Source organism: Anoplophora glabripennis, unplaced genomic scaffold (genome assembly GCF_000390285.2).
Source record: "Anoplophora glabripennis isolate ALB-LARVAE unplaced genomic scaffold, Agla_2.0 scaffold328, whole genome shotgun sequence".
Classification (NCBI taxonomy): domain Eukaryota; kingdom Metazoa; phylum Arthropoda; class Insecta; order Coleoptera; family Cerambycidae; genus Anoplophora; species Anoplophora glabripennis.
Window position 1 is genome coordinate 24,156 of NW_019416473.1, and position 24,563 is coordinate 48,718.

The 24,563-nt window shown below is 31.9% G+C and overlaps 2 protein-coding genes across 3 annotated transcripts; one reads left to right on the plus strand and one right to left on the minus strand.

Moving 5' to 3' along the window:
* The first annotated feature begins 21,908 nt into the window (after positions 1–21,908).
* Positions 21,909–22,803, plus strand: LOC111691574 (putative nuclease HARBI1). Its single transcript, XM_023454640.1, has 3 exons — positions 21,909–22,058; positions 22,117–22,237; positions 22,364–22,803. The coding sequence occupies exons 1-3, from the start codon at positions 21,930–21,932 to the stop codon at positions 22,753–22,755; spliced, it is 642 nt and encodes a 213-aa protein (XP_023310408.1). The 5' UTR covers positions 21,909–21,929; the 3' UTR covers positions 22,756–22,803.
* Positions 22,804–22,977: 174 nt separating this feature from the next.
* LOC111691300 lies at positions 22,978–24,505 on the minus strand. 2 transcript variants are annotated; one of them, XM_023454637.1, is made up of 4 exons: positions 24,353–24,505; positions 24,049–24,255; positions 23,720–23,902; positions 22,978–23,666 (listed from the first exon to the last, which is right to left on the minus strand). In XM_023454637.1, exons 1-4 carry the CDS (start codon positions 24,410–24,412, stop codon positions 23,331–23,333), a joined length of 786 nt encoding a protein of 261 aa, XP_023310405.1. In that variant the 5' UTR covers positions 24,413–24,505; the 3' UTR covers positions 22,978–23,330. The 2 variants fall into 2 exon arrangements, with proteins under 2 accessions (XP_023310405.1, XP_023310406.1); XM_023454638.1 differs by having other exon boundaries at positions 24,373–24,497.
* Positions 24,506–24,563: the final 58 nt, after the last annotated feature.

A 24,563-nucleotide genomic window follows, 5' to 3' on the forward strand; every position in this document is an offset into this window, starting at 1 on the left:
TGTTGTACAAGTTTAATTTTCTTATGTTGATCCCTGTTCGGACTAATTCGTTTTCTCACAACTTTTGACGAACTTATAACCTCACATCAGTTTGACATTTGAGATTTGAAAAAGTACAAATTTTAAAATAATTGAGTTGCCTTGATTTTTCTTGTGATTTTCACTTGTTTTCTTTCAGATTACCACAGATGTTTATCGTTCAAAGATCATGAGCAAACTGGCTGTTTTCGTCCAAAACACTTTTAATAAACCCGAAAACAAAAGATGTTTGTTGTGGTTACGACGTCACCTGTCATATGAGATAACTTATTTTATGAAATTTTGGGCATACGGATTTATAAAACTGCAAATTATGCTTATTTTCGATAATAGGATACAATTCTCGTTATTTTGATACCCCATTTTCCATTGTAGGTTATAATTTTACATCTATTCTGAACCTATGCTAAATTATGAAAATACAGTAACATTTCTTACTTAAAACTGTTTTTACCTATCTAAATCTATTTTATGACCTCTTCATTAAAGTTCTTACATACTTTCCACTTGGGTTTGCAATTATTTAAATGTTTATGGCTTAATTTTGTTCTAGGTGTCGAAATGACATCGTTTTTCACAAATTTTTCACTTATGGAAAAGTCTCTAACATAAAATAAATACTGCTTTTTAGTCCTTGGAAGATGCACTAGCCAATGTCTACAGCAGATTCACACTCACCGTTAGATTAAAAACAAGATTTACAAAGTTTGTCGTTTGACATATGATACAATTTTTTTTCTTGTACAATGCACCTATATATTGGATCAAATCCAGTTCTAAGGATGTGAACTTGCTAAAGGTATAACACTTTAAATTTCTATAACGTTATTTGCATGTATATTGAAAATTTAGTAAAATTTCTTCGATAGCCGCTACGGTACAAAGCTACCGTTTCAAAACTCAATGAAAATCTTCAAATGAAGTACAGATAATGTTTTGTACTGCGGTGGTTTGTTGATGACAAACATGTACTACATTTCTGTGCTGTTTTTTTTTTTTCAAGAAATTATCGTTGGAAAATTGTTTTATTTTGAATTTCATGTGAATTTTGACATTTCCGGAGTCATTTTCCATTATATAACTTGCATTGCACAAATTTCATAAAACTTAAAAGATAATATAAAATTATTATGTTCATTGTTCTGAACAGCTGTCTAGTCTCGACCTAGACAAATTATTTTACGACAAACAGAACACTGTTTTATCTCCACCGAACCAATGTTCTGCATGAGGTAATATTAATATTCCTTCTTGCACGTTTTATAACGGCTATGAGCTCCCGCTTCCATGTGCATATATTCTATTTTTAGAAATAATGTTACGTCAGATGTGCATTCTATTAATAGATATGATGTAATGTTCTATTTCTAAAAATGATGCCATGCCGGATGTACTAACTGGTCTTGACCTGAACACTGCATTGCACATTGTGTTTACGCTCTCATATCTCTACTACTTTTGTCGGCTTGTATTTTTCCAAATTCATCAAGTTAATCAACATCTTTAGGGTTGACACATTCCCGATTTTGAAAATCACTGACCTCTATTCGTTGTGTCTCACCTAGCCGTTTTCTGTTGAAAACAGCTAAGTAAACAATTAAATATTGTGACAATTCTGTCCAAACTGAAACAGAATTTTTTTTTTTAATTGTTTTTCTGCAAATAATCTAGGTATTTCCCAATATATTCATTTTCTTGTAAAATGTTGTCTTTTTGACCTTTTGCCCGCTTTAGTTTATTCTCACCATTTTTGCAGATACGATTTATGTATGGTGCTAGTTCCTGTTTTACTCTTCTAGAAAATGCTTTTGCCCTCTTCATAAGGATTTCATCATCAGTTTTGTCACTTTCAGATTTTACTACTTCAATTAGTTTTCTTAATTCTATAAGAAGTGTACGGGCATTAGTCGGGTGCTCATATATATTTGTTGAAGGATTAATTGCACCGAGATCATCAACAGCCTTTCTGACTGTGTCTATATTTTTGGAGTTAATTAGCTGCTTGCAATTTGCAATGTTGAGATCTTGTATCCTCAACATAAACCTTCCAAGAAACCGTAACTGGGCTCTTATATGGTTTTTTAAATGTTCTTCCGTATATTTTATACATAAATAGTTGCCATATATTACTAATATCTCATCAAAAAAAACTAGGTTTGTAACTTCGTCATGAAACATATCAGGAGTAATAATGTTTCTAAGTGTATCAGAGGCTTTTTCATGAATGTGGTAAGTTAATTTTTTAGAATTTCCTTTTAGTCGCCTTGATCCTTTTTCTGGACAACATTTTTGTACATGGTGGCGAAGATTTGATTTGCTGAAGTAACCCAGACATGATGGACAAGAAACAAAAATTGCTTCCTGTTTTTTTGATTTCCTACTTACATTCAGGTCACTAAACTTCATGATTTATTAAATTCATAGTCTCCTTTTCTCCGCAAATCATCGATTTTTTTTCTTCGTAAAGGATTTGCCGCATATAATATTGATATTGTTTGTTCTTCATCTTCTTCTTGCACTAAAGACAACAGTGACGTTTATGGTTCTTTTTAACTCCATGCCTGAATAAATTTTCAGCTGAAATAGATTTTTTACATTACAAAAAAATCTATAGATTGCTTAAATGAATATAATAAGTGCTACTATGTAGTGATGAGTTATGGGAAATATAGGCGAGCTTAGAAGTACTAAAAACATTAAGATATCCTGACTTTTTACTTTTGTGGCTTGTTTTAATAAAAATAAGACATATGTTAAAAAAACATCCAGGATAAAGTCTACAATATAGAACTGTCTTGAAACTGTTCAGGAAATGAGTATTATAGCCCATTTACTGTGCAAAGTATATACTGGAATGAACACAACTCCAGAGAAAGTCAAAATTCAGTTTAGCATTCCGTTTAGTCCCAAAGAAAACGTTTTAGATCATCACCGGTTAGTTCAGCAAGGTTCATACCTTTGTGTATATAAAGGTGAAGAACAAATCTGTTTATAAATGATTTTGCAAGTCATAAATTTCAAACAATATTTTAGACAGTGGCGGCTCGTGATTTTTTGAGATGGGTGGGCAAAATATTTTTTCTCTCAAGTAACTTAATATCGTATATGAATAATTGCACTCTACTGGCCTACTAATTTATTTTCTATCAGATTTTTTTTAATTTTCTGTTAACAAATGATCCGCAGTTTTTTCCCCTTGCTTACATAAAAAAAATCCCATAAATCTTTCAACTACTTTACATTACATGAACATACCTAAAAACTACTAATAACTGAGATGAGATTTAACATCCGTTGTTTCATTTGGGTACTTGCCACGCGAAATATAAAGTATTTCTTATTTCTGAAAATATCACTACGGATGCTACTCCATTGATGTTCCCTATTAAATCATTTTGAATAGTTTTTGAAAGGCTGCTAAAAACTAGACTTTTTTCTAAAAACACTTTAAATTTATTATCGTACCTTGAAGGTAAGTTTGCAAGCTCACGAAAATTGCTTTGATTAATGGAATTATCTGATTCATTATGGTCTTTAAATTTTGTTCTTTGGAGCTAAGTAAATAATCATATCAATAAGGTGCTTTACAATGTCTATTTTCGTCCACGACTTTATTATGTTTTAAAATATTCCCACGAAATGCGGAATCAAGAAAAGTTTGAATGTTTTTTTCCTAATAATTTAAATTTTAATGATGAATATGTAAGCTAATTCGATCGCTCTTGTTTTTAAGAATTCATTAATATGTTTCAGACCTGAATATCCTACATAGTTCCACGGTGTTTTACTTTTTTCATTGCATAGTAAGCAATTCTAGCAATATAATTTGGTTTTGGTTTCACTGCCTCTTAACCACTCATATTTATTTTACCAATTTTTACTAAATGATCCGTTACTTCCGCAGTTATTTTTATTTGTTAAATTTTTCATGTCAGGCGTAGGTTTTAATTTTGAAATAAATAACTTATCATCGAAAGTCAACGTACTAAATTTTTTATCTAATAAAAAAAATTAACAATATATTAACACTCACTTGCTACTCACCAATTCGCCAATTTCACTTGCCATTTTGCTTTACTCCAAACTATTAAACAATAAAAACTTGCCTAAACCATCACTGCAAACCGTATCCTTGTCTAGGTCAAACATAAACAAACGACAATAACAAATGGCAAGATGATACGAAAGTCTTCGAGGAATATACGAGTGAAGCCGAAGGGCGTAAGGCAATTTATGTACCTATACTCATATTATAATTTATTAAAAATCTGATTGAAATTCAAAAAATGTATTAAATGAGACAAATATATATCTAACAGTTTCTTTATTATTTGAAGAAAAAATAAATATTGGATTTAAAAGTCCTAAAAATTTACATCACTTCCATATTTACAAACTGGAATCTATTAAAACATTGAAAATTTCTCCGCAATCATTCTTAATTCAGTTTAACAGCAACGAGTTAAAAAAAACTTTATAATTATAATTATCATTATCACAGAATATTCAACATAGCACCGTAGATATTTATTTTTGAACTCGATTTACACATTATTATAAAACGGTTTATTATTTCATTTATTAAAATTTGTTTTCTGGAATACCTTTCTAGGGAAAAATTTTTCTAATGTTTAAAAATTCATTTAAAGAACAAAATTACAGTAAATAAATATACATATGTGTATTTCCAATCTCTGGCAAAAAGCCTTAGCTGGTCTTAGCCGATATAGAACTCGACGGGCATATGCGGGCTTGCCCGGCGTGGCGCAAATATTCTGAATTGGTAAACGACCTACGTTTCCGATTATTCTCTAGTCATAGGTACGTATAAGCAGGCAAGGAACGGCGTCGCCTGTCCACCCCAACGAGCCGCCACTGATTTTAGAAACCTTTCCTAAGAATTTTCACAGATTAGATTTCGCATCACTACCGCTATGAGAACATATTGCTAAACTTCAGCCAGTTTTGCGATGCAGAGAACTGAAGTGTTCCTAAAAATAATACTTCTTTTTAAACAAATGCATTCCAAAAAAATTGAGATATTTAAACCAAATCTGATGTGTTCTAACCATTTTCTTAGTATTTGGTTCTGTTTCATCGCATATTTAGTTTTAACTATATAACTAATTGATCAATCGTTGTGTTTTTTTTAAAGAAGCGTCTTTTTTCAAAATCTGGATTGCAAAATTATTATGCAAAATCTAGCGAACCGATTTTGATGAAATTTGGTGCGATAATTCTACATAACATGAAGTTTTTTTTAGCCAAGTATAAACGTCCTATACCCAATTTAAATACCCCAAAAAAAATCTCTAAAAAGTATTGATTTTTAACCCCATTTTTGCGATTTTTTCGATATTTACCGTAATATGATTCATTCGATTTGTAACTAGATATGTTTTGTAAAAAATTTAATTGCAAACATTTCTGTCCCCTTCCATTTTCGCCTAAAATCAACTCTTGAAAACATACATAATTAAATAGGAAGAAAAATATGACAATTTTCGAATTTCTTTAACATATTTTGCCGTCAAAAGTTAAGCCCACGTTTTTTTTATGCGCATAGAAAAATTTTCATTTCTAGTGATATTTGAAAACCACGAAGCCAAAATTCTCCGTGGATATACGATTCACCCAAATATGGTTTTTTGAAACAGATAAAAAGTAATAATAATAATTTTCCTTTCCTCTCTTTTCCGTTTAAAGGATTAATTTTTATTTAATTTAATTTTTTATTATTATTTTTTAATTAAAATTAGATTAAATTTAAACAAAATTTCTTTTTTGTTTAAATTACTATAAAATTGACCAAGGTGGGATTAATTCAAGAGCGATTTTCTCAGAAACCGTTAAAGATAACGATTTGAAACAAGAGTACATTTTTAACGTAAAACAGTTCTGGAAAACGGAATTTGCTGTCCAATTTGTTAAAAAGTCAAAGATGAAAAAGTTACACNTTGAATGTGACTCCTTTTCCTTGGCACGCCCTGTATATAAAAGAAGCCAAAGGGTAGTCACGACCGACTAGTTGAATAGCAAAATAATATTTATCCATCCCAGAAAAAATCCATCTTCACTTTTGACTTATTCATCAAATACTATTGAATCCCAAAGTTACAACCAGTTTGACGGAGAGCCAATTTCCATAAAGATTTTGCAGGGTCCTCTCATTTTATTACAAAAAAACAGGTTTAGTTCTAAACATAGGTACAGATTTATATACAGTACGGTATGTTCTATGCTTTAAATAGGGTATCTAAAGTAAATCAAGTATGTAGTTAAAGTATTTATGTAGTAATTAGCTAAAAGGGATGTTTTAGGCACGCAATGTCAAAGTCAGCAACTATATTTTTTGTATATTTTATCTGTATATATTTTTAATGGTTGTTACTTGTCTCTGACGTTACAGAAAGGAAGTATACATGCCCTTATTTTGCAGACCGTGTCTAATAGTAACGGGCTCTAAAATGAATCAAAAGATCGTTGCCATTAGACACAATCTACAAAATATAAAACCACATAATATGCAAAGACTTAATTTCAATTTCTAAAGTAAGTAAAAATTTTATTAAAAAAGCCTGTCATAAAAATATTTATGAAAAAATTATTTTTTTATGTTGGTACCTAATGATTCATATACAAGAAAATGATTCATATGTTTTTTAACTGTTAAATACCTCAAGTCATTTCTAGAAACTCTGGTAGTGTGCAAGTATAATTTGTTACTAATTATCTAACTAACAAGTTAATTCTAACTAAAATAAACACATAAAATACACATTTAGCCCACTTATCTCTAAAATGATGACTTATAAAACTTGTAATTTAATACGCTATTATTTATTTTTCATAAAGACTAGTAATTATAAAATTGTATAAGTACCTATTCTTTATTAATATACTGCTTCCCAATGATAATATAACCCTGCCATAACTATTAAATTGCTAAATATATCAAGTTGGTCTTTTTTAATAAATAAGAATAAACAAAAGTAATCATGTAAAACTAATTCAAAATTGATAAATTAATCTTTAAAGAAATGTATCAAAAATATTACCTATTATAACTTGTGCCACTTTGAGAGATTTAAATCTGTTTTTCTTCTTGGCGCCATCCCAACTGTATTAACAGCCCATCTGTGCACTGAAAATTTTGAACATGATGTGTTTTACCAATCTTTGACACTATTACCTCCAACTAAGCTTAGGTAGGTACTTACTCTGAAATAAATAAAATGTTAATAAAAAGATAAAATTACTAATTTAGTTTTATTTTTCTGTTTAAAGTGTATGCAAGAATTATCAACAAACAAAATTATCTCTTACAAAGGCTGCAACATTGGCAGAATCCAACAAGAATTCCTCCAGAGCATTCAAATTGTTTTGGTCTGATAATGGAAGTATGGAGATGATATTTTTTAATTTGTCATCAATATCTTTCAGAAGTGGTTCTTCCTGTCTTATTTTTATCGCCAAATTCAATGTTTCCGACATATCTAATTTGGCATTAATAATAGCAAATTGTCTACTAATTTCTTTTTTGAATTCTGAAATAAATAATAATACTAAAATGTCATACCAATCCACCTTTTTTATTTTGTTTACCTTCTAATTTTCCTTCAGCAACAATTTCCTGGTTAGTATCAGTTCCAATTGATATAGCACTAATTGTCCTATTCGCTTCTGAAATTTCTTGTTGATGGTCACCTTAAAAAAATGACATCTTTAAATTGTTCTCATTCAGTTTCAAAATAGAAAAGTACTAGATTACTACATAGTCCAGTCCGCAGAGGCCGAAAAGTTACTGTTGGTGACATTTTCTTGATAACTCGGAAATAACTACACAAGAATACTGTAAATGATGAGTACAATAACAGGCTAATTTGCCGACAAAGTATTTGATCAGGAAAAAAAGTTATTAACAATTTAATCGTGAAAAAAATTTTTTTTTAGTAGTTTTCTTTAAATAACTCAGCGGGATGACTTTGTACGAAAAATTTCTTAGGACATGATTTTGTTCGTAATAAAAATAGCTACAAAATGGCGGTGGTCCGATTATGAAATTTGCAATAACAAAGCCGTGAGATTGAAAAAACGGTATAAAACGTCAATTTTTTAAAGTTGCTGTAAAAATGTCAATTATAAACAAAAAGTGATAAAACTTTCGAAAACTATAGTTCAATATATATACAATAATGACGCTAAAGCCGAAAATCAGGAGAGCAAAACTTTTTGTTCTATAAGGTGTTATACATTCATCGGCATCTGAAACTCGAAACTTTGCCAAATTTGTTCGAAGCTTTGCTGACACTTGAAATTTGGTACACACATAGTGTAAATATGCAGAAACCAAAAGCAATTTGCAAAATTCAAGTATCTTCATTTTTGCAGTTTTGGTAAGGTTTTATACGTCACCCTAGTTTTATACGTCACCGTTTTTTTAATTTTTGGACGTATATTTATGTATATTTATAAAATATTCCATTACGGTAGATTAGCCAGCATAATTACCTACAATTTAAAAAAATATATATTTTCATCGTTTAGATCCTAAGCTACTTAACATTTTGCGCCTGTTAGCCGTAGTCGTACATTATTCAACATATTAACATAAAACAAAATCGTACGTGTGGGGTAAACCTTTAACTTTAAGTAAACAATTGTTTAAATTTACTGTTGCATATTTCTAATAGTATACAAGCGCCGAAGAGCGGAGCTCGCGCTCGAAAATGAAAAGTTAAAGGTTTACCCCACACGTACGATTTTGTTTTATGTTAATATGTTGAATAATGTACGACTACGGCTAACAGGCGCAAAATGTTAAGTAGCTTAGGATCTAAACGATGAAAATATATATTTTTTTAAATTGTAGGTAATTATGCTGGCTAATCTACCGTAATGGAATATTTTATAAATATACATAAATATACGTCCAAAAATTAAAAAAACGGTGACGTATAAAACTAGGGTGACGTATAAAACCTTACCAAAACTGCAAAAATGAAGATACTTGAATTTTGCAAATTGCTTTTGGTTTCTGCATATTTACACTATGTGTGTACCAAATTTCAAGTGTCAGCAAAGCTTCGAACAAATTTGGCAAAGTTTCGAGTTTCAGATGCCGATGAATGTATAACACCTTATAGAACAAAAAGTTTTGGTCTCCTGATTTTCGGCTTTAGCGTCATTATTGTATATATATATATTTAACTATAGTTTTCGAAAGTTTTATCACTTTTGGTTTATAATTGACATTTTTACAGCTACTTTAAATAATTGACGTTTTATACCATTTTTTCAATCTCACGGCTTTGTTATTACAAATTCCGTAATCGGACCACCGCCATATTGTAGCTATTTTTTTTACGAACAAAATCATGTACTAAGCATTTTATCGTACAAAGTCATCCCACTGAGTTATTTACAGAAAACTGCTAAAAAAAATTTTTCACTATTAAATTGTTAATAACTTTTTTCCTGATAAAATTATTGTACTCATCATTTAAAGTAGGTCTGTGTAGTTATTTCCGGGTTATCAAGGTTTGACAAAGGCTGAACCTCTACCAACTGGACTAACAGTGTAAACAGTGCTCTTAAGACAGCGGTTATGCAATACAGCGGATGAACATTTTCAAAACCCAGTTTAGATTATCATTACGTCCCTTACCAGGTCTTTTTTGAAGTACTGATGGAACTCTTGGATATTCTCCTGATGTATCCGAGTTCGTTTCATTTTCAGATGTATTGGAAAATGAGAAACGCTGTGGTTTCTCCTTTTTTCTCACATCTAAATCTGAACTAGACAATACGTCACTTGTTTTTGCCTTTGAAAGTTTTTTTCAGCGTCTCCAAAGTTACCTGCAATAAAAAAATCCAGCCAAAGTGACACTCAAGTTTCAAAGAGATCCGAAATGAATACGGAAAAAATTAATTTAATAAGTAGTTTAAGGTATTTTTTATTTCATTGTTTGACAGACTGATTTACGATAGCTATCTAATTATTTTTATATTTTTAGTTAGAATTTCCATCATGCCTGGTTGTGCTGCTGTGAATTGTACAAACTCTGGCAGAAAGGGTTTTTTGATGAAAACTTTTCCCAGAGACCCAATTAGGAGAAAGCAATGGCTAATTAAAATGAGAAGGGATAACTGGACTCCGATAAACGCCTCTTGTCTGTGCGAGGTATGTATTTTTTTTTGTAATTTTGGCTAGCTTTATTGTATGTTCTTTATGTGGACTACCAAGTTAGTTAACAAGTAGATATATTTTTTGAATTAGGTATGACATCTGAATAATTGCAAAACATAAATAAATAATTTATTCGGTATTTGGTATATAAAAATGGGTCCTACTTACTATATTCTCCCAAAATTTTTGCGTAATAAGCAATCCAATTTGGTAATGGATCTTCACACTTTTTAATAATATCCAATATTTTCTGTTTAGAAATTTTTGTGTCAGGCCAGAAGCATTCATTATTTCTTTTTAGGTACCTACCATTTTAAAGGTACCACCTCCACCGTATTTTCCTCTAGAAAATGTACGACTAACCACATCCTACGATAAATAAATCTCAAAGCTCACTTTAAAACTACATTTTGTACAAATATTTCGGCCAACAAAAATAGCAAGTAATAATTCTAAAATATCTGATCTGATTTATGTGGTATGTTCTATATTTTTATACGTAATTACAAAAAAATATATTTAGTCAAAAAAAGATTTAAGTAAATTTATTTAATTTTAAAGTTAATTTGAACCGAGCTAGGAATCTTTCAGCTATGCCTATGTTTGTTGGTATTAGGCTTACTGCAAAATTTGTCAGTTAAGATTTTTCATAAGTCAAAAACAACATTTTCCATAAATGGATGGTACCATTGATCATGATATTATTTTACGATTATCATTTCACAAACCATTTGCTTTAACTATAATTATAAAAATAATAAATAAATGCTAAGAACCATATTGCCAATTGGGACATGGACACAAACACAAACTTTTTAAGTTTTGCCTAAAAAAACCACTGTATTATTAAGTTATTCAATATTTAGCTAATTTATATCAGTGGTTTTTCAATTCAATACAAAATTGTTATTAAATTACACTTATAATTTTTTTTAAATTGAAATACAAATAAACAAAAAAGAAAATGAAAACTGATAAAATTTATAAATATATAAAAACTATTTTGGAGCAAGTTATTAAAGAATGAAACAAAATTCTGTGAGCAATAATTATCATATATTAATGTATATGAAGAAACGGAAAGCTTACTAACTTATCTTCGATTGGCAAAACTACTAATTTTTGTTGAAATAAATCAAACTGCCACATATTAATATCATCATTAGATTTTTCTATACAGGGTGTAACGTAAAGGTTGGGAATAAATTCATCGGTGGATTCTTTAGTTTAAAACATAAATATTTGTCATATGAAGTTATGCTCTACGGGTTTTCTTTTCCAAGCTACAGGGCGTTAAAAAATATAAAAAAATTTAGTTTTTCTCCAATAACTTTCGAACATTAGAAGGTAATGGAATGAAATTTTATCCATAGCTTAATTTGATAATCCCCGAGTAACAGGAAAAAGATTGGCTTTGTAAGTTACTCAGTGGCGTGCGTACGGATTATACCGTAAGGTTTTTCGAAGAAAATTGTGGTAAGCCACTGGTGAAAACATTTTTTTGATATTTTTTTATGATCCACTTTTTATTTTAAACAAAATTACCCTCTTGCGTTTTATTCCTAGCTCTTGTCACTTTTCCGTAAATAAACGTTTTGTAAATACTATTNATGGGAAAGCTGAAAAATTATCTAAAGCGCCAAATAAACGTGCACAGTCAGTTAAATGTAATAAGTTATGTATGTTATGAGAAGCAATATCAGGACCATACAATTCTAATGAATTCGTAAAAATTTTTTTTAATAAGTCATCTGCATAATTCAGGTGCTCATCATGTTGAGAAAACTCCGAACTTATCAATATTATAGATGCTACTGTTAAGGTTATAAAGTTATTATATAATTTTTTGCTTAAAATATATTTTAATACAATTGGACCTGAATATAATTGGAAAAATCTTAATTCTGTTGCTTTATATCTCTGCACTTCAGTTAAAGGTCTTGTTTTGCTAGCAAATTCGCAAGGTACATAATTATAACAAACCTCAAGTTTCCTATTTATTATAGTGATATCAGAATATCTTAATTTATATGGTGGTTTTCCAAACACTAGGCCATATTTTTGGCAACATAACAATTTTTTAAAGACTCCCAAACATAAAAGGTGCATGTAGTCTAATGGTACATTTTTTATTATATCAAAGTTAGGTATATCAGTTAATAAAGTTTCACCTAAATGATGCTCTGGTTGAAAACGACATCGAAATTCATTATCAGTTCTTTTAACAAAATTTCCTTCGACAAAACACACATGACCGCCTAATAAGTCACCCTCTTGCTTGCATTTTGTACAAGAAAAATTCCCTGAATGACCTTTTATATTCAAAATATAGGCTTTAGCAGGAGGATCACATATCAACATTAGGGTTTGCAATCCCGCAGTCTTTTTTTTTTCCAGCTGGAAATTTGCGGTAAATTCGCCTTTACAGCGGGATCCCGCTGTAATTCCCGCAAGAGATTTAAAAATATATTTATATATGAAGGGTTCAGAGGAAAAGTTGCCTATCCCACAAATTTGAAAAAATCAGATATTGCTGTCTATGAGGTTCCTATGTAAGCTAATTTTATTTTGCCAAAGCATTCTCTACACGAATAACGTGGTGACATCTATCGTCAGCTGTGGTAACAAGGAAATTTAATTTTTAGTTGAGCCACACTTGCCTAAACGCCTTTAAAATGGCTGCCTCTGATGAAAGCAGTGAACATGTTTTTAGTGCTTCAGGCAAGGTCGTCTTAGACGAACTGGGGGCCCTGGGCACTTTGGGATAAATGGGGCCCCTATATGACAGAGGGTTATTAACAACAGGCAATAGAACAGGAGTAGGTGAACTAAATACTAGATTATATCAAATATTAATTTTATAACCTTAAAATTACATTAAAATGTATGTTGTTTAAAGACATATCTTTCTAGATTTTAGACATGCAAAATCATTAATTATTTCTTCAAAGTCTATCTCTTTTAACACGTCACTTTCAATGGACATCAGCGACAAGCTGGTTAATCTTTGTTGAAGAATTGTATTTCTTAATTCGTTTTTTATTATTTTCAATTTTGAGAAGGATCGTTCGCCACCGCTGTTAGAAACCATCATGCTTAAAAAAATTCTTAATGCAATTTCCACATTTGGAAACATGTCCTCGATGTTGTCTTCTTTCAACAAATTATATATTTCCGAAATATTAGTTTCTTCATCTTCATTGGTCTGGACACTTTTCAAGTATTCTTTTAAATGCAGACACTCTATTTCTAATTCTGTCTCGTTAACGTGTTCATAATAGATTTTTGCAAATTCTTTGCAGTTTTGTCTCAACTCCTCGGAGTTCAAAGTTTTCAAATGAGATAAAAAACTAAACCTATGACTTATTTCTTTATAACAATTTAATCTCTGTTTCAAGTGCAGGCTCAGGGTGTCAATTATGGGAAGAAAAGTTTCTACTCTGAATTTCTCTTTCCCATTTAATTGTATTGACGGCGCAGAGCCGTCATAAAATGTCAGACGTGAGCTTCTACCTCTTGTTCTCTGAGATAGGTCCTTGTAGTCAATCTCCGGATATTTCTCTTTGGCAGACGATTCGAAGCAATCAAATTTATCTCTTAGATTGATAATAAAATCATCAAGTGAAATGAACAAATTTGTTGCAACGTCCATTGTCATTGTTTCTTTCTGAAGATATTTATTTGTTTTGTCTATTTGTTCCAATATGGTGCTCCAAATTTCTGTCATTCCAGTTTTTCCATTTTTCTGGACAAACTAAGGGCTTCGTGCCTAGTTTCTGGTTTCTGCTCTATATCCTCAGCGATCGACGTCAAGGCTTCTATAATTTGTTTATGGCCTTGATGCAAGGCGCTTATTGCATCAGCTCGCGCAGACCATCTGGTTTCAGAAAGGCTTTTAAGAACTTTTTTTGAACCTAAATATTCTGTCAATGTATTCCATCGGTGATTAGAACCCGAAAAAAAGTTGTATAATTGCTGAACCATTTGAAAGAAATTTGTTGCCTCTTGTACGCATCCAGCGGCATGAAAACCTACCAAGTTTAGCGAATGTCCGGCACATGGTACATAGGCAGCAAATTCACATTTGTCCTCGATTTGCGCTTGCAGTCCAGCATACTTTCCCGACATATTTGAAGCATTGTCGTAGCTTTGTCCTCTACAATCTTTGATTGGAATATCGTGATCCTCTAAAAATTTCAAGACAGTTTTTGCTAAATATTCAGATTTATGCTCTTTGATAGGTATAAATTCCAAAAACCTTTCAACGGGAATACGGTCTTTTACGTATCGAATCATAAAAGTTAACTGGTCAATATGCGACATATCGGGTGTGCTATCAACGCTAATTGAAAAATATTTTGCTAATTTAACTTCATTTATAATTTTTGTTAGTACCTGTTTTCCCATTATGTCAATAAACTCATTACAAACATTCGCCGATAAATAAGAAATGTGTCCCTTCCCTGGATTCCCAAACTTTTTTAAATGATCTGCAAGAAACTGATCAAATTCACTTAATAACTCCACACATCCTAAATAATTTCCATTGTTGGGAGATCCTATAATCAGAATTAGACGAGGAAGGAGGGGGAGGAATATTTACAGAGAATACCCTATTCCTATACAATGTAATACTTTTAAAATTTTTATCTTTTAATTTCATTTTAATTTTAAATTTTTAATTACATTTTATTTTTAAAATTTTAAAATTTAAAATATCGGTAGTATAGCTAGCTTACATAACATAAAAATATTCTATTCCAGTTGCCTACGAGTGCGGAGGAATGGAAGATTGTTGCTGATGACTTTTACCAACAGTGGAATTTTCCTCACTGCGCCGGCTCTATGGACGGTAAACATGTTACCATACAAGCCCCAATTTCAAGCGGATCAGAATTTTTCAACTACAAAGGCTTTTTTAGCATTGTTCTGTTTGCTGCCGTTGACGCAAATTATTGTTTTAGTTTTGTTAATGTAGGAAGTCAAGGTCGAATCTCAGACGGAGGCGTGTTTGCAAACACAACTTTGAAGAATTTGATGGAAGAGAATGCCTTGAATTTGCCTGAACCCTGTACACTTCCCGGAAGATCTAATGCGGTACCCTACGTTTTCGTTGCTGATGATGCTTTCCCGTTACAACCCCACATTATGAAACCGTACCCGGGACTTCAGGACAAAGGTTCAGGTGAAAGAATATTTAACTACCGTCTCAGTCGTGCTCGTCGAGTAGTCGAGAACGTTTTCGGGATAATGTCGTATGTATTCAGAGTGTTAAGAAAACCTATGCTTCTCGAACCAAAGAAAGCAGAAAAAGTCGTATTAGCTTGTGTGCACTTACATAATTTTCTGAGAAGTGCAACATCAAATAGTATTTACACACCACCAGGTACATTTGATACAGAATCTGAAACAGGAGCAGTAATACCGGGAAACTGGAGAGAAGATAGAGCAGAAATGACGTCACTTCTTCCGTTGAGAAATATACCCAAAGTAATCTCAAACTGCTTACGAAATCCGAAACGAATTTCGTGATATCTTTCTATCGGATGAAGGAAAAGTTTCCTGGCAAGTGGAGTATTAATTATACCTATTAATATATTTAATATGAATATGTAATAGTTATTTATGATATAAGTGCTAAAAGTGGCATTTTATTTTGTAATAATCCCTATCGAACAAAATAAAATTACTGTTAGCACATATTATGTCATACATCACTATTTCTTCTACAAACACAAACTTCAGAAAAAGTTTAATTGTGTATAATTTTTAATGTAAGGCACGCTGTCAGCGTCTAAAATGTCTTTTTGGGATTCTAGTAGGTATTAAAAGTAAGTTGCGTGATTTATTTTTGTTAGTGAGAATCTGTTTTAGCACTAGTGCGATAAAGTTACACTTTAGACACTGAACGCATGAGCTAAAAATTCTACAAATTTAGACTATTTACTACTAGCTTCTACAAGTGATTTACTTTTAGCACCATAATTCTAAAATGACATTTTAGACGCTGACAGCATGCATTAAAGATACAAAATTGTACTTTTACTGAGGTTATTTATGTTTGTGGAAAATCTAGTGTATGATATACCGGGTGTCTCTCAGATGTGGCTCCCCCCTACAACTTTTTTATTTTCAGTCATATAAAAACGAAATCTGGAGAGTACGTAGGGAACATAAAAATGCAAATTTTCAAATGTTATTCAACTTTTTCAACTTCCGGTTTAGCCGAAAATGGCCCTTGTCGCAATACATATTTTTTCAATATTTCCAAGAATATTTTTTTGTAAACCTATTAACATGTGGTATTAAATTACTTGTAATGGAAAGCTCTTCTCGACTAATCCAGTGAGACAATCCCTTGCCATAAGAAAAAAACTCGGAAAAAAATGAGTAAAACCAGTTTTTAAAATTATATTTTACTGAAAATGACAGATAACAATAAAAAAGGTAAAATGTAATTTTCTGAAGCTTCTGAAATCAAAATAATCAAATTAAACGTATTTGCGGCCATCTCGATCTAAATATAAAATTGGAAAAACATATTTTTCATCGAATTAAAATTGACGTACAATACATGGTTGTATTCAGAATGATAAGGAATCAGAAAAATTAAAAATATACAGGTTGTCTCATATAAAAAACCGCAACTAAGGCCATTTCCGGCTAATCTGGAAGTTGAAAATGTTGAGTGATATATAAAAAATTCATTTTTATGTAACTTCCAAATTTCGTTTTTATATGATTGAAAACAAAAAAGTTATATTGGCCAGCCACAACTGAGAGACATCCGGTATGTGCTAAAACTGATTTTATTTTGTTTGACCCAGACTTCCCTTCTCACAAAATAAAATGCCACTTTTAGCACTCATATCATAAATAATTATTGTTTTTGTTTTATTTTTTTGGTTTCAAATATGCGAGTTAAACTACTCCAAGTATTTTAGAAAAAGTAGTTAGAACCTCAAATTTGATTCTTATTTATTTTTCTGTGAATTATTTAGTTTGCTTTGTTTTCGATAAGTCACCCTGTATATTATTTCTATGTTTTGTTTTCTTTTGTTTCATATAAAAACGTAAAATGGTCGAACAACTTTTAATGACAGTGATTAGAAAAAAAAAATAGATAAAAAATAAACATGTTTATTCTTTTAATCAAAAATCAACACAAAGTGGGTTAGGTAAGAGTAAATTATCGCATTGTCACAAAATAAAACTTAATCTACATTAGAATAATCAAAATGATAAATAACCAAAATAAATATTCAGACGTAAACGAATAACTAGGTGCAACATTTTACTCTCCAGGATTAAAGCCACTTACATAATTTCGAACATTTGGCGAACCGGTTTCAATTTCGTTTTGTGGTTTATTTTGACACTGCATAATAGGTGATTGAGAGTTATTTTCAGTGTAAGGAGATGCAGGGTGAGAAGAGTCACTTTGAGAATAAGGAGGTATATATGGGGAAGAAGGATAAGAAGATCCAGATGAGTGGGAATAGTTAGGTGGTGAAAAGGGGAAAGAGTGAGAACCCTGTGTTTCAGTCAATGAGTTGGAATGATGATTCGATAGATTTCGAGAATTTTGGAGATAATTGAATTGAGTTAAAGTTATATTGTTAAAATCCACTTTTGGCTTTAAAAATAATGTTGTCGATTTCGTGCATAACTTGATCTCTGAGTTAAAGTTGCAATTCGTGACTTGGACCCAAGCAGCAATTTGTGCCCGAACTTGAGCACGACACTTTTTGTTTCCAAATTGTTTCGACTCAAATCAGAAAACTTATGCCTAAATGGAAACTGTGCCCATTCTTCAAATTTGTGGCTCCTTTGTGTCGACACCTTTTAGATCTATTGTGTCCAAAAAAGTATGGGTCCAAGTAGCACTATTTTAGAAACATGTGCCTAATTTGCATCGCTTTTGTGTCCTCTTGGAAACAGCAACACAATTCGGGCTCATTATGGTCGACACTTAGTTGACTCAATGTTTCCATATTGTACCTTGCTAATCTGTTTCCGGTTTGTTACCAAACTGAGTTAAGTGGACGCAAAAGTTCCCATTTGGCTGCATTTTAGATTCATGGTGTCTGGTTTGTTTCAAAAGTGTGTGGGGCGGGCGCATTAGGTTCCGAAGGAACACATTTAACACACATTTTTTTCCAGTGTGTGTCTAAATTGGGTTTGGATTTGTTTGTTTTAGTAACCAAAGAACGCCGTACGCATGCATAGTGATCGTTTAATAAATAAAATTAAAATTAAAAATGTCCAAAGTTCATAAAGTGAAAAAGGTGTTTAACACTCAGTATTACAGAAGTGTGCAAAAAGAAATGCAGCGTAGCCAAAAGTTGCTCTTTGATTATATGAAACGGGTAAAAAAAACACTTCCGTTAAAGGATACATTGCTAGTAGTTAATTAGAAAAATGGCGACTCCACAGATGCAAACAAATGTTATCGTAAAGTTAAATAAAACACTCTTCGAGTTTCAGCACAGACTGGCCTATATATATTTTTGTATTTTACTTTATGCATACAAGTAATGTTTACACACATACATATCCGGTGGCGCTGGCAGAGCACAGCGGGAACTTTCAAATTTGATATATATATATTTAACACCCCCACTATATCAAATTTGATAATTTTTTACTAAACCTAAATTTGACAAGAATTTATTATGTCTACTGGAACGTAGGCTTTTTGTTAATACGTCAGCAATCATTTCTGACGTAGGTAAATATGAAATTTTAATCGAACCATTCACGACCGCTTCACGAACAAAGTGGTGTCGTACATCAATGTGTTTGGTTCTCTTGTGATACATAGGATTTACTGACAATTTCTGAGCACTTTGGCTGTCGTTAAAAATTTCTATACAATTCAAAAAACCTAAAAGCTCATGTAACAAATTTCTATAATAGATAGCCTCTTTTGAAGCTTCCGACAATGCCATGTACTCTGCCTCAGTACTTGATAAGGCCACAGTCGGCTGTTTTTTGCTTTCCCAGGAAATTGCAGAATTACAAAGTTTAAAAATGAATCCAGTATAAGACTTTCGATCTTGTACGTTTCCTGCCCAATCAGCATCAACATAACCTTCCAATTCTACATTTCCCTTCTTAAATTTTAAACAATAGTTTTTAGTACCTTGTAAGTATCTAAGAACACGTTTAGCACATATCCAATGTGATTCATCATAACAATTATTAAATTGACTTAAGAAACTAACACTATATGATATGTCTGGACGAGTGAGAACTGATAAATACATTAAACTGCCTATTAACTGTTGATAAGGAAGTGGTTTACAATTTTTATTAATCTCACTACTAAAAGACATATTAATTTCCAAAGGTGTTTTAACTGGGTTACAATTTTCCATGTTAAACCTTTGTAGAATCTTGTTTATATACTGTTCTTGATCCAAAGTGATCGAGCCAGTATCCTTATTTCTAATAATACGCATTCCTAGACATTGTTTTGCCTCGCCCAAATCTCTAATCTTAAATTTATAACCAAGTTCTGTTTTTAAACATTCATTTTCAATTGAATTGTTTGAGAATATAAAAAGGTCATCAACATATAAAGCAATAATGGTTAAAAAATTATTTTTACCCTTTTTAATATACAGACAAGGTTCTAGATCTGATTTCTTATAACCTAATGAAGTCAATACAATGTCTATTTTCCTGTTCCAGGTTCTGGAGGATTGCTTAAGCCCATAAATAGCCTTCTTTAATTTACACACCATGTTTTCTTTATTTGGTACCTCAAAACCCTCGGGCTGTTTCATGAAAACGGTTTCCTCGAGAACTCCGTTCAGGAATGCTGTACTTATATCTACATGATTGATACATAAATCTAATTGAGCCGAAAGAGCTACTAACAATCTTAAAGTTGAGTGACGAACTACAGGTGCAAAAGTTTCGTCATAATCAACTCCCTGTCGTTGCGTGAAACCTTTTGCAACCAACCTAGCTCGGTACCGCACTTCACTTTCGTCTCCGCTCTTTCTTTTGAACACCCACTTGCACTGCACTACGCGACCATCTTCTGGTGGATTCGTTAACTCCCATGCGTCGTTTTCCCGAAATGCGTCCATTTCTTCCAACATGGCTTCCTTCCACTTCTCCTTGTCCGGTCTCGATAATGCTTCAGATATCGTACAGGGGTCATCGTCTAGGTTCATAATATCCGCAGTGCACGCAAAAGTCACATAGTCGTCAAGCACCCTTTTTTTTGGCGCTCTACTGGATCTCCGTAACACTTCTGGAACCGTCACTTCATCTTCTAATGTATAATCACTATCATCGTCATCTTGAGCATCTGTAAATTCTCCGGAGGTTTCAAAAACATCTTCTTTTTCTATAGTTTCATTACTTGCCCCCACTGGATCTGTGACTTTGGTAGATTCATTTGTTTCTGTACTCGCACCTACGTTTACTAACATTTGCGTTTCTTTTACTTCACTCTCCATGATTATTACGTCTCTACTAATGATTACCGAGTTAGTCCTTGGGTTGTACAATCGATAACCTTTGGTGTTGTCACCGAAACCAACAAGTAACATTTTCTCCGATTTCTTATCCCACTTTCTTCTATTTATTTTTGGGATGTGAGTCATGACCTGACTTCCAAAGATTTTTATATGGCTCACTTCTGGTTTCTGACCATTCCATAACTCAAAAGGTGTTCTGTCGTTCAACCCAGAACTTACAGTTCGATTCTTTAGATACACGGCAGTGTTAACGGCCTCTGCCCAGAATTTCTTTTCAAGGCCTGCATCAAACAGCAAGCATCTCGCTTTTTCGACTACTGTTCGGTTCATCCTTTCACTTAAACCATTTTGCTCTGGCGTATACGGATTTGTTCTTTGATGAATTATACCATTTGTGCGTAAATAACTCTGAAATTCTTTGCTGGTGTATTCGCCTCCGTTATCTGACCTTAGAATCTTTATTCGACAGTTTTTCTGATTTTCCACCTGATTCTTGAATTCCTTAAAACATTCGAGCACCTGGTCCTTTGTGTTCAGAAAATAAATAAATAGCATACGGCTGAAATCATCCTCAAATATTAAAAAATATTTAGATAGACCCACCTATAGACTTCGTTTCCATGGGTCCGCTGAGGTCTGTATGTATTACTTCTAGCAAGGATTTTGCCCTAGTGCCTTGATGTTTGAACGGCAATCTCGATTGCTTGCCTTCGCAGCAAACAACACAATTTCTGTTGCCACGATCAATCTCACCATGACATACCATACCATTTACTGCACCATTCTTCATTTTAACTAAATCGGAAGAATTTATATGTCCGAATCTTCTGTGCCATGTGACACCTGACACTTTGGTTGATGTAGCTAACAAACAGTGGTTTGGCTTTTCAGCGTTTNAATTTATAGGTTTGTTTCGGCTAAGTAAAGAAATGGTGCAATATGTTTACAATGAAATAAGCCCACACTTAAATCAAACAGAAAATGTCATTGCTATCCCAAACTTGCTGAAACTTTTAGTAGCATTAAGATTTTTTGCTAGTGGTTCTTATCAAAGTTGCATTGGGCAGAGTTATAATTTATCTGTATCACAACCTACTGTTTCAAACATCATCAAAGAAGTTAGCCTGGCCATCGGTGAGTTGTCAAGAAATTGGGTTAAATTTCCTCGGACTGCTGAAGAAAAAAATAGGATAAAAGGCAGATTTATGAGTCAAACACATTTTCCTGGTACTGTTGGTGCTATAGATTGCACACACATAGCTATAATTACACCTCAAGATGAAGAACACAATTACTTGAACAGAAAAGGTTTTCATTCAAAAAATATTCAGATAGTAAGTAACATATAAAACAAGCGTTTATGTATAACTAAGAGTAATAATAATTTTACAGATTTGTGACTATGATTTAAAGATATTAAATGTTAACGCTACACATGCTGGTGCTACACACGATAGTTTTATTTGGAGGCATTCTATAATACAGGAAGAATTGGAGAGATGGTACAATTTAGGTATTATAATTTCTAATAAATACATCATTTTTTGTGCGATCGTTTCTAGATAAAAGAACATCATTCATAATACTACAAGAAGTCTATCGAGAATGCAACCATATAAAAATAATCTATCTTTTCTAGGAGATAGAAACTCATGGCTTGTTGGAGATTCTGGATACCCACAACAATGTTATCTAATGACACCAATTATTGATGCAGCACCAGGCACTCCAGAATTTGCTTATACTCAAGCTCAAATGCGAGCAAGAAATTGTATTGAACGTTGTATAGGTGTATTGAAAGGCACATTTCGATGTCTGATGGCAGAAAGAAAATTGAGATATCAACCACAAAAAGTGGGTCATATTGTAATTGCATGTTCAGTGCTTCATAATATACGTATGTCTGGTCATCAAAATTTGGAAGAAATCTTGTTACCTGAGAATCACAATAATTTTGACTATTTCAATAATCACATCGATGTTGGTGGCATGCAAGCAAGAGCAGATTTGATTGAAAGATATTTTAATTAATTATACTGATTTAGTGTTCTCTGCAATTATTTAAATATACTGGTTCTTATTGTACTGATTATTTAACTTATATGCAAATAAATATATTAAAATTAATACAAGTATATCAACATTCAAGTCACTCAATATTACAATATTACTAAAAAAAAATCTTGGTGATAAAAGGTAGGGCCAATAACTTTAAATAAAAAAAATACAAAGAATGTTTATTAATAACTCTAGGAACTATATACGTACAAACAGTAACAGATTTATGAATAAAAAATATTTCTCAAGTTAACTTATATGATAATCCTAACATTAATATGGAAAACCTACATCGGTTTCAGTCAAAAAGTAACAAAATTCTTAAGTTCAAATTTAATATGGAACAGATTTATAAAATTTGAGTAACATGCGCAATTTCTACAATTTTTCTTTTTACATAATCGACCTTCCTAAGTATATTAATTAAAAAACCTGTACGCATCTAGTCATCACATTAGCTAAATAAACCTAGGAATGTTCTACAAAATTTTCGATGAAATCGTGCAGTCCAAATTTTATGACCCTGTACCAATACTATTTTCTATAAATTATTTTCCTCCCTCACATGTCTTTTTATAAATATCTAAAAATTGATTAAATGTGTCACCTATAGACTTAATATTAGCACTTATTTCCTTCAAAATGGTCATTGTGTCTGACTGCATATCAGATAATTTGTTGCAAAATTTATCATTTCTCCGTTGGGACAAGCATTTCTGCTTATAGTTTGGCTTTTTTGAAGCTGCAGGTTCTATTTCATCTCTTATTCTTTTGCGTGATGTTGATGGTAAGTTTTCATTTTCTTCACTATTATACATAACTCCATTTTCAAGATCATAAACTATGTAGTCGTGGTCTACAAACTCGATTGGTTGTGATTCTCCCTAAAATTAAAAAGTTATAAATAACACTGTACTAATCAGCAACAAAGACGAACCTGTTCCAAACCTATCTCCTTAACAGGATCACCCTGAACATTTTTTTTACCCATGAGATTTAAAAGCCTTTGTTCATTATCAGACAGCATTATATTTTTGTATTCTCCTCCACCAGTTTTTACCATTTCCTTATGTACCTTCGACCATTTTGCCTTAGTTTTGCATTTCCAATCTGTAAGGGCCTAAAAAAATAGAATGTATCTTGTAGGTCAATTTATTAAATTATAGTACACAATACACATTTTTTAAATATTTCTAGTCAATAGATTCCTAATATATGTATATACCCACTAATTTCAAAAGCTAAGTAGTGGAACATACTACATACCCTTCGCCATTCCTCGGTTGATTTGCTACCATAGCCTAAGCTATTTAAAATGTTTGTTGTCTTCTTCCATAACTCGTTGATTTTGAGTCGCCCATTTGCTCCATTAAATCTATTTGTAATTAATTCACTGTTTTCTTCAGCGAGATCTAAAAATGCTTTCCAATGTTCTGCAGTAACTCTCATAATTATGTACAGTAGAAGCCAAATCTCAAAAGTGTGAACAAAACAAATCATATACGATTAAAAAATAATGTGATCTATTAATATATCAATGTAGTTGTATTATTAATAAAAAATTAATTACTAAAGAAAATAAAACTCTACCACAACCGCACTTTTCCTTTTTCCCACTATCGTCCACCATAGACAATCATCCAACTTCCATCATAGATTAATAATAAATACAGAAACTATCCACTAACTTACAGCAAATATTTAACTGCCCTTTTTTAATCAGTAATATCCTTGTCTTCTCAACACACATAAATGTGTCGCAACTAGGCGATAGTTTTAAG

What these genes read in the sequence shown, in the direction of transcription:
- LOC111691574 (XM_023454640.1), top strand. Translation starts at nt 21,930, where the DNA reads ATGAGTCAAACACATTTTCCTGGTACTGTTGGTGCTATAGATTGCACA. An exon ending in ATTCAAAAAATATTCAGATA is followed by an intron (nt 22,059 to 22,116) that starts GTAAGTAACATA and finishes ATAATTTTACAG; the next exon opens with ATTTGTGACTATGATTTAAA. An exon ending in GGAGAGATGGTACAATTTAG is followed by an intron (nt 22,238 to 22,363) that starts GTATTATAATTT and finishes TATCTTTTCTAG; the next exon opens with GAGATAGAAACTCATGGCTT.
- LOC111691300 (XM_023454637.1), bottom strand. Translation starts at nt 24,412, where the DNA reads ATGGTGGACGATAGTGGGAAAAAGGAAAAGTGCGGTTGTGGTAGAGTT. An exon ending in GTAGAGTTTTATTTTCTTTA is followed by an intron (nt 24,256 to 24,352) that starts GTAATTAATTTT and finishes CACACTTTTGAG; the next exon opens with ATTTGGCTTCTACTGTACAT. An exon ending in AGGAGATAGGTTTGGAACAG is followed by an intron (nt 23,667 to 23,719) that starts GTTCGTCTTTGT and finishes TTTTAATTTTAG; the next exon opens with GGAGAATCACAACCAATCGA.